At 42.7% G+C, this 13,676-nt stretch overlaps 1 protein-coding gene across 3 annotated transcripts in view; it reads right to left on the reverse strand.

Moving 5' to 3' along the window:
- Positions 1 to 13,676, reverse strand: part of LAMA4 (laminin subunit alpha 4) — a 182,282-nt gene that overhangs the window by 134,710 nt on the left and 33,896 nt on the right. Inside the window, exons 1-2 of one of the 3 annotated variants that reach the window (XM_081251257.1) lie at positions 7,646 to 7,798; positions 7,196 to 7,542 (exon numbers count right to left, since the gene is read on the reverse strand). In XM_081251257.1, the coding sequence (XP_081107383.1) occupies positions 7,196 to 7,390 (195 nt within the window). In that variant the 5' untranslated portion in view covers positions 7,391 to 7,542; positions 7,646 to 7,798. Of the gene's footprint in view, positions 1 to 7,195; positions 7,543 to 7,645; positions 7,799 to 13,676 lie in introns of those variants that run through there. The other 2 variants (XM_081251259.1, XM_081251258.1) reach the window with 2 other exon arrangements.

Consider the following 13,676-nt stretch of genomic DNA (forward strand, 5'->3'; position numbering starts at 1 on the left):
ATTGGTTCTCATGGAGTCATAAATGTTGATACTTTACTCCATTTAGGTAAACACTAGATCTCTAGCCTCCAACAAAACACAACACACAAACTAAGAAATTCCTGGAAGTGAAAAGAGGGCCATATTACATGTTACTTAAAGTACATTTGACCACCCCCCACTCCTTTTTTTTTAAAGAGAATTTGTTTCTTTGTGTATTTTCTTTTTCCTTCATGTAGAGAGTTTGGGCTTGAATATGGACAGTTTCCCACTACCAGTCAGCCTCAGAGTGCTGTTTTCCCCAAGTTTCTCATGATAAAAAGACTCAGATTCAGAGCGGACTGCTTGGCAGCTGAATTTCATTAAGACTTTGATGGGAAACTTAAGTTGGAATTACAAACATCTGTGGTTAAACTTCCCTTTAGTAAACCATTTCCCAGAATTTAACTTTACCACACTAGGAGCAAAAAGAAAAGCAATTGAAAAAAGAATGCAGCTTTTTGGCAAATGCTGGAGTAGATATTTAAATATTCTTCTATGTGGTCACTATATCTCAGTCAAGTAGCAGATTATTTGCTTTAGAAAACACGAAAGTAATTGTTTGGAAATGCTAAGTTTTGGAACTCAAAGCATGTACTGGCAATCTGATTTTAATGGTTTCTAACCAATCAAATGTCTAATAACTATGTCTGGCCATCATTATATTTATGTGGTTACTTTGAGCAAGGAAAAACCCTAAAGGAGAGGAGTGTTTTTGGCATTATATGCTTCAAGAATCTATGACAAGTCAGATTTTAGAATTTAATTGTGAAAGGGGAAAAAAAAAGGTTATAGTCCTTGTCATAGCAAATATGCTAGGTTTTTTGTTTAGTTTTTTGAGTATTTGGGAAAACTCATTCATTTCTCTTAAGTGCTCAGATTATCCTATTTCTGGGGAAAGGTTATGTTTAAAGAACCAATAGGGATACAATTATTTTAATAGTTAAACTAGTCTCCTTCTTGTCCAATGTTGAATAATCAGCAAATTTGTAAGCAAAAGTTGAAAGTAATCAAATTTACAAAATAAGTAAAAATTTAGATGAAAATAGACTGATACTACAAATCTGAACTCGCAGGTAGATAAAAACAGATAATGGAAGAAAAAGGGTGAGGAGGGAGGGAGAGAAGAGAGAATGAGGGCAGACTTTGAGTTAGGCAGCTTCTACACACGATTTCACTTAAATTTCACAAATATCTTGCAAAGAAAATACATTTGTATTCATTTTAAAATCAAACAGACGGAGCCTCTGAAAAATGAACTAATTTGCCTAAAGTCAAACGGCTAGAAAGTAGGGGAGCTGGATTCATAGCACATCTGTCTGGCTAGATGCCCACATTGTGCCTTTGATGAAAGGTGAATTTCAAATGTCGTAAAGCAGAGGCTGCAAATAAACAGTCCTCAGATGTGCTTCCCACAGGGCATTAAAAAAACTGAGTCAGCAATTTCACTTAAGAATCCAGATTCTGTCTTGTAAAAAAACAGAAGGCCTGGCAACACAGAGAGGTGGGTGCCCTCTGGAAGATGCATCCCTTCCTCTGCTGTTGCTTGGGCCCCACCACTCACAGGATGTGTTCCTTTCCCTGCCCAGTTATTTTTTACTCGGCCTCCATAAAAATCTGAGTTTTAAAACTGTCTCTGTTCCATAGGATCAGCAATTCCACTTCTAGGTGTATACTCAAAAGGACTGAAAGCAGGGACTCAAATGGATAATTGTAGACCAATGTTCATAGCAGCACTATTCACGGTAGCCAAAAGGAAGAAATAACTGTGTCCATCAACAGACAAATGGACAAATAAAATGTGATATATACATACAATAGAATATTATTCAGCCTTAAAAAGGAATGAAATTTGGGCAAATGCTACAACGTAGATGAACCTTGAACATATTATGTTAAGTGCAATAAGCCAGGCACAAAATGACAAATACTGTAGATTCCACTTATATGAGATACCTAGAGTAGTCAGATTCATAGAAATGGAGAGTAGAATGGTGGTTGCTAACAGGAATTATTGTTTAATGTGTTTTGAATTTGAGTTTGGGAAGATGAAAGTTTTGGAGATGGATGGTAGTGATGGTGATGGATGGCGATGGATGATGATGAATGGTGAATTACCTAATGTCACTTAAAAATGGTTAAAATAATACATTTTGTGTATATTTTACCACAATTAAAAAAAACATTTCTTCTGGTTAAATCTGAGAACTCTGGAATTACAGCAAATGGAATTCCCTGTTTTCCAGTGGTTTTATAATAAATTCTGTAAGATAGGCCATGTAATTTATGCTACTCATCTAGCAAGCACTGCATAAATGGTCTTTGAATGGTATTTTATATATCTTCACTTTAAGAAATTCCCAAACTTTGACTAAAATTGTTCCTACAGATAGTTATATTTACCTCACCACATTTTTCTAGATATTCTTGCACAGTTGAATTACTTTCATAAACTCCTTCCTAGCTGGGCCACTTACCAGGCAGGTTGCCTGGGCAAATGCTCTGTGCCTCAGTTTCCACGTTTGCAAAATGAGATAATAACTACGCCAATCCCACTGAACTGTTATGAGGGTTAAAGGAAATAACTCATGGAAAGTGCTTAGACCAGTGTCTGGCACGTGGTAAATACTCAATGAGTGTCATCGATAAGCCACGCTATTATTATTATTACCGTTACTGTATTCCAGTCCTTCTAAAATAATGTTTCCCAGGAACTTTCTTGATGTTTGGTGAGTAAGTGGCTGTGCCCTACTGGCCTAGCCCAGGAGTAATACTTTTTCCACATTAGCCCCATGGCACTTAGCTGATAGCCACTCTTACAGAACATAAATTCATTCTGCTTTATATAGTGGCTACGTGTATATTTTTCTGTCTTAGATTGCTTACTCCTTGAGGGTAGGGATGTGACTCTGCCTTCTTTCTGTCCTTCCTGGCGCCTGCTTTATTACTCTGTACATGGTAGGTCTCCAAACCTGCTCTTTGGATGGTATTAAGTGAGTGAAATAATGACTGCATGCCAGGCTAGGGTTGGGGTGTGGGTGTTAAATTACCAACTGCTCTGTTGAACAGCTGTATAGAATGATGGCCCAGGCCAGTGACTGCAAGTCTTGATGTTGTTCTACAAAGCCTTTCTCAAAGTAAGGGAGCAAGATAAGGCAACGGAAAGCAGATAGTGAAAGGGATCTGAGCTGTCTTTTAATAAACATACTACAATCCTTTAGTGGCAGGGCACCTAACTATGTGTTGGAGCCCGGGATCACAGATCAACCATGAAGGGAGTCTAGAAGAAAAGTCCCTCAAAATTAGTCTAGTTCATATTGCTTTTTTTTTTTTTTTTTTTTTTTTTAGCAAGCAAGTTTGTCTAGCGTGAGGTACATTTGTGGTTCATGGGGCACAAATCTTCTTGGAGGGAAGCTAAGAAAAGCAACTGCAAAATCCAGTCAGGTTATCAGGCGATAAACTCCTGGTTTCCCCTCTCAGGGAAGTTTGCTCAGTATTGTCAATTATTTCCCTTATTTTCTCAATAATCTACTAAAGGCAGTAACAGCAGCGTCTCCTTCCACCACCTCCTGCTTTGCCCTTCCAGCAAAGTACCCACTCCTCTCTGAGTCTCTGGGTGGCTTCTTTCCAGCCACGAAGGATATGGACAACAGAGATATGGCAATATTAAGTAAAGTAGCACCATAAAATAAAGTTCTGAGAAATATTCCCAACTAAGGGTTTCTTTTAATAAACCTCTAACCTGTGTTCTTGACCTTGTTTAACTCCTGCTTCTTTTTGATAGACAAGAATGTCACTCTTCCTAAGGACACTCTGATACCCTCTCCTGGGGGACTGTTCCCATCTCCATCCCTGCATCCCCTCCCATTCTTCTGCATCTCCATATTGGCCAAGAAGACTTTTGCCTAGTTTCACTTGCTATAATGTGTATGATAAAATTAATACTTTCTTTTTCTTAAATGTAGAATATTAGAATACTAAATACACTTTTTTTTTTCGTCGCGGAGCACAGGCTCCGGACGCGCAGGCTCAGCGGCCATGGCTCACGGGGCCCAGCCGCTCCGCGGCATGTGGGATCTTCCCTGACTGGGGCACGAACCCGTGTCCCCTGCATCGGCAGGCAAGACTCTCAACCACTGCGCCACCAGGGAAGCCCCTAAGTACACTTTTTGACACTACCTAGTTTCCCCTTTGCCCACCCCCACCTGCTGAGAATCATTGTTCTCACCATATACTCAGAAATAATGGACTCAGTAAATTATCTGCTTGTAACAAAGCAGATAGTAGGAAAATCCTACCAACTAGCACAGAGTTACCCATGGTGCTCCTGTTTTCAAATTCTCTGCATCCTGGAGGAGCTTGTGCTTATTTTAGAAGGGAAGGAGGGGCCTTCCTTCTTGGTCAGCCCATGCTTCCCATCCTTTTATTCAGTGCATGTTGAATGTATTTATTCTCCTAACCCACACTGTGCACCAGTGTGCCCTAGTCTGTGCTGAGGGTGGAGAGGATGCCAGTCCTGCTATGGAGGGGCGTGGGAGAGCCTTAGGAAGGCCGTCAGCCTAGCACCTCCCACTGCTCCACGCTTACTTTACTAGTTTTCTTTCTTCCCTTTGAAGGAGAATTGAGGAATAACCATTTATATATATATATCCAATTCAAATAAAACGAATGTATTTTTAGAATATCCTTCCATCCACCTCTCCAAATGCCTGCGAATAATGTCTTGTATGAGTCCATGTTCTCTTTTTCTCTACAGATGAAATATAACCTCCTGAACCAATTCAGTGGAGTGGTTGTACCATGTTATTAAATGTCCAGAATGTATTTGCTTTCAGGTCTCCTTACTGGCTATAAAAAGCATGGGAAACCTGAATGGCGGGGCGTTGGGATCGCTGTGGGACTGCAGGCTGACTGGAGGGCATTATGTGAAACTATGCGGTGGGAACATAATTACCCCAATCCCACCCTTTCTACATCATATGACCCTCCGGAATGACTAATAGATTCTTTCTGTTTCCCTAAACCAGAAGCCTCAACGGGCATTCTGAACCTATTAGTCTCTGACAGTATTACAAATTTAGCACACTACATGACATTCTTTTTGATTGGAAGGATACAGACAAGCAATATTAAGTAAACTAGCACCATAAAAATAAAGTTCCGAGAAATATTCCCAAATAAGGGTTTCTTTTCATCTAAGTAGCCATGTATTTTTTATAATAATAATAAAGACAACACGTAGGATGTATAAAGCATTTATACATGTTAGTCACTGTATTAAGTCCTCTATGTATTTTATCTAATTTCATCACAGTAACTGTATGAAATATGAGGTAGACATCAATAACTTATCTAAGTCTCAGTTTCTTTATCTGCAAGTTGGGCATCTGTAGTTTGCCCCAGGTAAGGAGCAGGCAAGCTGAAATTTGAACTTGGGACCATCAGACTGCAAAGCCTGCAATCTAAAACCCTCTGCTGTGCTGCCTTCGTATTATTTCACTGAACATATGAGTATATAAGCAATTGCTCAGGGTTTCAGCAATAAATTTAAGGTTCCCTAAAAAATCAAATAATTATTTTCTCACTTTTTGTGAGATGAGAGTTACAAAAAGTTATGTGTGCCTGTCTTTTTAGAATTAGCAGGTAAAAAGATAGGATGCCCAGATAAACTGAATTTCAGATAAACAGTGAAAAAAACTTTAGTATAAATACATCCCATGAAATATTTGAGACATAACCAAAATCTATTTGTTGTTTATCTGAAATTCAAATTTAATTGGGTGTCCTGTATTCTATCTGGCAATCCTACTCTTAAGCGTTTCATTCTGGAACTTTCCACTCAAAGCAACAGGTGGAGATAATGCTTCCTGGGGGGTTGATTCCAAGCCTGTAGAGAAGTGAAGCCTTCTCATCATGTGGAGGGTCTCCTGGTCTGGCTTCTCCCCATGTCCAAGTACAAAGTTAACCAGAAGGCGTGCCCCTCTTTCTCATGGGGATTACATTTCACACCACAATGGGAGTTGGTATGCTCTGGCCCTACCCATCCTCCCCTCATTTTGGGGTGTGGGTAGGGCTCACTCTTGGAGAAGGACCATCTTCATGTATATTATCTTATCAGTAGTTTAATTAATAACTACGGTTATACTAACAATTAGTAGGACTAATAGCAATAATCCAGACTTTAGTGCTCTTAGAAATGGCACTAGAAATGCATCAATGGCATTAGAAATGTATCAATCCACATAACTGCTCTGGTTCTATAGTTGCTGTAATCATAGCTATGGGTGTGTGTGTGTGTGTGTGTGTGTGTGTGTGTGTTGTTAGGTCAACTGCTCTTTCCTTTCCCATGAACTTAGGTGACTTCATTTTCCTCCTATTTAGCATCTCCCACGCCCTGGACCTGCTGTTGTCCGTCTCGGCTCAGGGGGTTCTTAAATCACTTACTCTGGATTCATCCACCTTTACCCAGTTTCTACACTTTGGTTATGCTTTTAACATAAACACTTTTGCAAGGGATTCAAACAGCAGCTCTTTGAATAAGCATATCATCAGTAGCATATCTCCATCATTTTTACATTTGGGATGGGGCTTGCTTTCATCCTGACTTCTTGTTTCTGGAATATAATGGCTTGTGTCTATTTGCAGTATCTGCTCTGCAGTTTCCTAACAGCTTCTTTAGTGCCCTCACCCACTCTTCACCCTCCCCTGTTGCAGAGGACCTTCTGTTTAATTTGTGACAAAAAGATTAGGCCTGCAGTATTGTTCTCACTGTCCTAACATCACAGAGGAGCAGGAAGCCAGTGACAGGGCACACACGTTAAGTGGTGTGGCTTGTCAAAAATGACTCTACTGGGACATAACAAGCGGCGGAAAGTCACAGAAGTGCTACTGCAGCCCCAGCTGAGAGTCTAGCCTGCTAACTCAGAGTATGCAGGACACACGCCCTTTTACCAGCTTGAACAGGGATGTGTTCCAAAGCCTCAGCTCTCAAATCAACGTCCAAATCCAACGTACAAAGTAAAACTCTTTATTTCAAGTTTCTGAACTGACCCGTCCAGGTGAAACTCATAAGGTGGGTGGGGAAGGGAAAGGGGGAGGGAGAGGGGGACACAAGTGTGACACACACAACACGGGGCACAGGTGCCCCAGCAGGGTGACAATGGCAGGGGCACTGTACCTTGGCAGCAGGCGGCAGGCTTCCGGGAGCCACGCGGGCCTCGATGGTCTCAGGCAGGTCTAGTTGGCCGACCGCTGAGCTCCCTTCAATGTCAAAAGGAAAAGCGCTCTCGTCCCCAGACGCGGCGCGGGAGCAGGCGGCGCCCCAGAGGAGCCACAGGGGCAGGACTGCGTACCAGGCTGAGCTCAAAGCCATCTCTCCGCTGACATCCGACAGGGCTCTTCCAGGGCCTCGGCCACTGTTGGTCCTCGCCGGTCCCCCCTGTGGTGCAGCGGTGCCTCGCTTATTTTACCTTCTGTGCGTCTGCAGTATCCAGATGTGGGAACTCAAGGCAGCCCAGGGAGCGACTTAGTAGAAAAAGGAAGAGTGAGAGAGTAAGCCAGAGCCTGCCCCACCCCCGCTTCTCTCTCACTCTCTCCTCTTTCTGTCTTCCCCCTCCGTTTCTCTCACTTTCTCTCTCTCTCCCCAGAGGCTCTGGCTGAAGAATGTACAGATGGATGGAGCTTAAAGCTCAGCATCAAGAGGCGGATGTGTTTGGGACAAACCCCGCGAGCGCCGGCCACCTCCTGTCCCTGGCGGTTGGGATTGAGTGCTGCGCTGTCCTGGCTTCCTTCCCACACCCATTTTCATCACTCCCTTTTTACCTTCACTTCCAGGCCCTCCCCCTCCAAGCTGGTCTTTCAGACACCGTGGCCGGGCCTTTCCTGGCGGCCTCCCCTCCCCTCTCAGTTTGGAGCCCCTCCAAGGGCCCCAGATGAATATTCAGCTTTTGTGATTGTTTCCTCACATCTCTTATTTATTTAGCCAAGGTGCCGGATGTCTTATCTATATTTATGTACATCTTTTATGTGGTCCTGATAGTTTGCAGTAAAGTGGGTGGAAAAGGGATTCCTGGGCTGGAGCCGGAGGCGGATGCTCTCAGATGGCAGAGGGGGAGGGCACCCACTTTCTTGGGCCGCGTTTCTCATTTCTAGAGACAGGCTGCTGCGCTCTTTGTGCTCATACCTTCCCTGGAGACTGGCTGGCCACCCTCTTCCCCCTGACAGTCCTCACCCAGAGGGCTTGGGAGAAGAATATCTTTCACTGCAGCACTGGAAAATGACTTCATTACTCAAATGCATGAACTTTTATTTACAAAGAACATCTTGTTTTCGTCCTAAAGAGGTGCTTTGTAAGGGGCCCGGAACAAGGCTTGCAGTGTATGAGCCTGTCAAATATACTGCCCACAGCTCCGACCTCTTCCTCTTGGCCTGTAATCTCATGCCTACTACATCTGTCTGTCATGTAACCTTTCCAAGGCTTCGGGGTGAAGTTGAGCTACAATTATGTGGGGTACCCATGTGGATGGGTCAGTGGCCACTACAGCTGATAGATACCTTTGCTTCATTGGCTTCATAAGGAGCTTTAAACATTCCCACAAGACCCAAACATGTTTTAAAAAGGATTAAGTGAGACAACCATAGAATAACACTTAAGTTTCTAGGTGTTTGAAATCACTCACAATCATGCAACTAAGCATTTCAATAAAGTCTAATCATTAGCTCTATTTATAGGACAAAAATCGTTTTATCTAAGGATAAACAAAGCAGCCATTTATTTTGCACCTACAATATGCCAGATACTTTGCATGTGTTATTAGCAAGCCTCATAGCATTTTTGCAAAATAGGACTATTATTTCCTTTTTATAGAATTAAAAAGGGAGGTTCTGAGAGACTAAGACATTTGCCCAAGTCACACAGCTGCTAGAAAGCTGGCCCCACTCCTCACTGATTCCAAAACTATCTTGCACATTTACACCACACTGAAACCCACGAAATAAAGGCCACAAATTCAGAGATAGAAGAGATTGCACTAAAAAAATCACAAAAATTCCAATTTTTTGAGTACCTTCTAGGTGCCAAAAGGTTTGCATAAATTATCTCATTTCCCTCTTCACTATAATGAGATAGGTGTTGTTATACACATTTGGTAATGGGTATGTGGTAAAAGTACTACTAAAACAGGTAAATCTGATGCTAAGGTCATTGGTGTTTTCAACAACAAATTGGTATAATACAAAAGTGCCAAAGCTGGAAGAAGCAAAAAGTTTTCATATTTCCCAAAGCATCTGTAATGTTTTCAATTCAATATATAAAAATAGTATTGCAGTGAACCATTAAGCTAAATTATGATCATCTTCTTCCACATAAACTGGTTAACCCACTAAACTAAGTAAAAGAACTTAAAAATATATGTTTGGTTTGGTTGGTTCTTCAAGAGACTTACATTGGGAGACAAGATGGCCAGACTCTGAAGAGGAAAAAATTATGCTCAAATATCCTGTCCTACTCTCACTATTAAAAAACTTTAAATAATAATTAATAATAACAATAATGATTTAGGTACATATTATATTCTGACTTCAGATATAGACCTCATCAGTACACAAAAGTTGTTCACATTTGCTTCCTGATGGATTATGTCCTGTTCTTCGTTAAATGTCAATTAATCGCACACTTTTTATTTGACCCAGCGCCTCTTTTCCCTGCTTGCCAGGCAGTGTCAGGTTCTATAAGAGGCCTGAGCAGTGGGGGTAGGAGTGCATTTATTCAAGACCTATGAACTTTTTGATTAAATATATGTTTCTAACTCTTCCTCCTCATCTTTCTGCAGATAGTATTATTATTTTTGAGGCAAAACAGCAATATACACAAGAAGCACGAGTTTGTATGAAACAAAATAGGCTGCAAATCCTAAGTCTGTTTACAGTGGTTCTGGAAGAACTTAGTCTATCTGGGTGTCAGTTTCCTCATCTGTAAAATGGGATAATGATGCCTCTTTCATGAGTAGTAAATGAAATAATGTGAACAAAGCATTAACACAGCCTGGCATATAGCCAACTGCTCAATATTTACTATTTAACTAACTGTATTTTACAGTCTTAAAAAAGCACAGAATCATTATTTTTAAAGAAAAAAAATAAGCATGTTTATTTATCCTGTGACTTGGGTAACCTCCTATTTGCTGAGAATAGCCATTCACATTTCTGGCTGCTACTTGGGACTTCCTTGTATTAACTGTGAATGAGGCACTTTAGAGTGACAGAGCAGTCAGGCGAGGAGGGAGACTGGCTGACTATTTTATAGCAAGTTGGAAGGCACTAGAACAAAGGTAATCATCACCAAAGGGCCACCCCAAGACCATCAAAGGCCTGAGTGTGGGAGGATTTTATTCCTGCTAACACTACAACTGCGGAGTGTCTCCAGTATGGCTGCTTTCTTATCATGACCCTCCTTCTCTCCCTCTCCAGGCATTCAGCAAGTACTTTCATGTCCACTCTCTCCTTTGGGACCCCCACCTACCCCATGATGGAAGGGGCACTGCTCCATCATTCCCAATGCACAGAAGAGAGCATGGCATTATGACAGGCTAAGAGGTTAAATGGCAAGGACACTAGGCCGGTTACTGCAGGGTGAGGGCCCCATGCCTTCTGACTCCCAGACCAATGCTTTCCCGACCAGACCAAGCTATTTTTAGTTCTGGCAGCAGCAGATCTGGTGGTTTGGAGGCTTTATCAACAGAGGGTTCTGGAATTCTCTTCTGAGTCCCCTGCTGCAGTTATCAACACATCAAGGCTGCCCACTCCCTTCAGCACTTGGTTGTTGGGCCTGTCCACAGTGTCCAAGGATCTGGCAAGGGTGTTGTTAATGTATCCCATGTGCCCTTCTGCAAATAGAAAGTCGCGTCAGATGCTATTTAGGATTTTTAAGTGCTAATCTTGGACATAATTAGACGGGATTGTTGTGGGGACTGTGTACTAGTGACAATTTTATGATGAGATTGGTCAGAGAAGCAAGATGCACTATCCCTGCCATGAGGTGTCTAACTGATAATCAAGTGGCAAGAAAGTAAGGAGGGAGATGGGGTCTCTTTTTCTGTTCACACTCCTCTCCTCTCTGGCCATGAGTCTCCTCTGTGAATGACTCTGGTGGGAGTTCAGGCCACCTGAGGAGGAGCAACAGCGAGAATGCTGGGAGAGGATACGTCTTCTAAAAGTGGTTCTTTGCCCATCAGTTTGTTCAGGCTTTTGTTCGGGGTTTGGGTAGTATGTGCTCCCTATGCTTTGTCTCCTGACGATGACACTTGTCACAGCCTCACCTGGCTTTTAGCATGTGCCACCTGCATCCTTTCCATCCATCCATCCAGTATTTATTTAATTAATTTATTCATTAATTCACTTATGCATTTATTTAATCAGCATTTATTGAACACTTCAGTATGGCATGTGAGATGCTGAAGGTAAAATAATAAAAACATGATCCTGACTCTCAAGGAGTTCAGAGTCTGGTGGGACAGACCATGAGTAGACCCTGTAAGCAGTGCAAAGTGATTAAACATGGATGAAAGCAGAAGTCCAGACATACTGGTAACTAAGTATCTAGATCAAGCCCTTTACTGCAGCTCGGCTAGGGAGTGTGGGAGAAGGCTCCAGAAGGGGGAAACTGTGTTGTCTTAACTGAGGGGAGGAGGGGAAGAATGGTGGTCCAGGGGGAAGAACTGTATGTGCAGAGGGACAGATGTGCCACAGCCCCGATGCCAGAGGAGGGTGAGAAGGCCATGGGATTTCCAAAGGCTCTTTGAGCCTCCCTCTTCACAGCACATAGTCATGGCCTTCAGGGCTGTGACACGGAGCCCGGTGAGAAGAAACAGCTTCCCCGCCTCCTACTGGTCTCTCACGGCCACAGCCACATAGGGATCCTCCAAAAATGCAGATCTGAAGGCTGGGGAGCTGTTCACAGTCCTACTCACGTCCTGATCAAAAGCCTGAGAAAACTACTGGGAGGAAGAACAACTTTTTTAAAAATAAAAAAAAATTTTTAATTTCATTGTGGTGAGAACACAACAGGAGACCTACCCTCTTAACCAGTTTTGAAGGGTACAATGTGGTATTTTATCTACAGGGAAGAACCACTTTTAAAAGCTCCATCCTCTCCCAGCACTCTCGCTGTTGCTCCTCCTCAGGTGGCCTGAACTGCCACCAGAACCTTTCGGAGACGTGTGGCCAGAGAGGAGTGCAAGCAGAAGAAGACCCCATCTCCCACCTTAACTTCCTGCCACTTGACGGTCAGCTGGAGACCTTATGGTAGGGGAGAGCTCATGCTTGCTTCTCTGACCAATCTCATCATAAAATTGTGATCGTTTTTTTTTGTTTTTTTTTTTTGCGGTACGCGGGCCTCTCACTGCCATGGCCTCTCCCATTGTGGAGCACAGGCTCCGGACGCGCAGGCTCCGGACGCGCAGGCTCAGCGGCCATGGCTCATGGGCCTAGCCGCTCCGCGGCATGTGGGATCTTCCCGGACCGGGGCACGAACCCATGTCCCCTGCATCGGCAGGCAGACTCTCAGCCACTGCGCCACCAGGGAAGCCCTTTTTTTTAAGTGAAAAAATTTAAGCCCAGGAACGACATGCTCATATTTTCATTTAAAGAATTTAAAAAGTACCAAATATAATAATTACAGTAAAATAGGAAATTACAGCTATCACACAAGAAGGAAGTGAGGGGCACCAGGAATCATACCACTCTGGGGCAATGACTGACAACACTGAAAATGTTTGGGTGTAAATACCTTCAGGCTTTTGCTATGTCTATGTTATGTTAACGGATTCCATCTGTTTTTATATTTTATGTATTCTATTATAAATACATATATTTTTGTACATGTAAAATATATTTTAATATATATCCATTTTACAGATTCCATCTCCTTTTTTCTTGCAGAAATGAATCAAACTGTATATAATATTTTAAACTTTTTCTCCATGCCACTGTAACTCCAGTGTTACTGTGAATAGCTCACAGTGTTCGGATTGGCATTTTGGGAGGATTGGCTAGTGTGGATAAGGGCAGTGCTGAGGGGCCAGTAGGAGGTTGGGAAGCCCTTTCTTCTCACACTGGCTCTGTCAGCTCCAAGGGCAGGGACTGTACCGGTGAAGAGGGGGCTCAGAGAGCATTTAGGAATGATAACAGAAATGAGGATGTTCTGATCCAAGTCGTTCATCCTGATGGAGAAAGGGTGAAACCAACAGGTGAGAGAGAATGGTCCTAATGAGGATTATCACCTGCCTCAGCTGTGACCTTCCTTTAGGTCTGCTGGAATAATTACTTCATCAGGCTAAAGGGAAGTGATGGATGCTCTGTGGTAATGTAATCAACTGAGTACAGAGGCATCAGCATCCGTTAACTCAGTGATGAGATCGGTAGTAAATAGGAGCACCTAGGACTTGGTAATGAAATGATACAATTAAGGAGAATTGGGCAACATTCAAAAGAGGAGGTCTGAAAAACGGGCTTTTTGTGTCCTTGCACACACCCCACCCCCAGCACTACAAAAGGAGGAGAAGATTCTTTAAGAGAAGGCTTTCTGTCACCATGGTGGGCATATAAGCAGGGCGGGGGGCTAAAATATGTTCTAACCTGCTTTGTGTGAGCAGCTGCAGACC

Source organism: Mesoplodon bidens, assembly GCF_964165515.1.
Source record: "Mesoplodon bidens genome assembly, chromosome: 12".
In the NCBI taxonomy this organism is placed as follows: Eukaryota; Metazoa; Chordata; class Mammalia; order Artiodactyla; family Ziphiidae; genus Mesoplodon; species Mesoplodon bidens.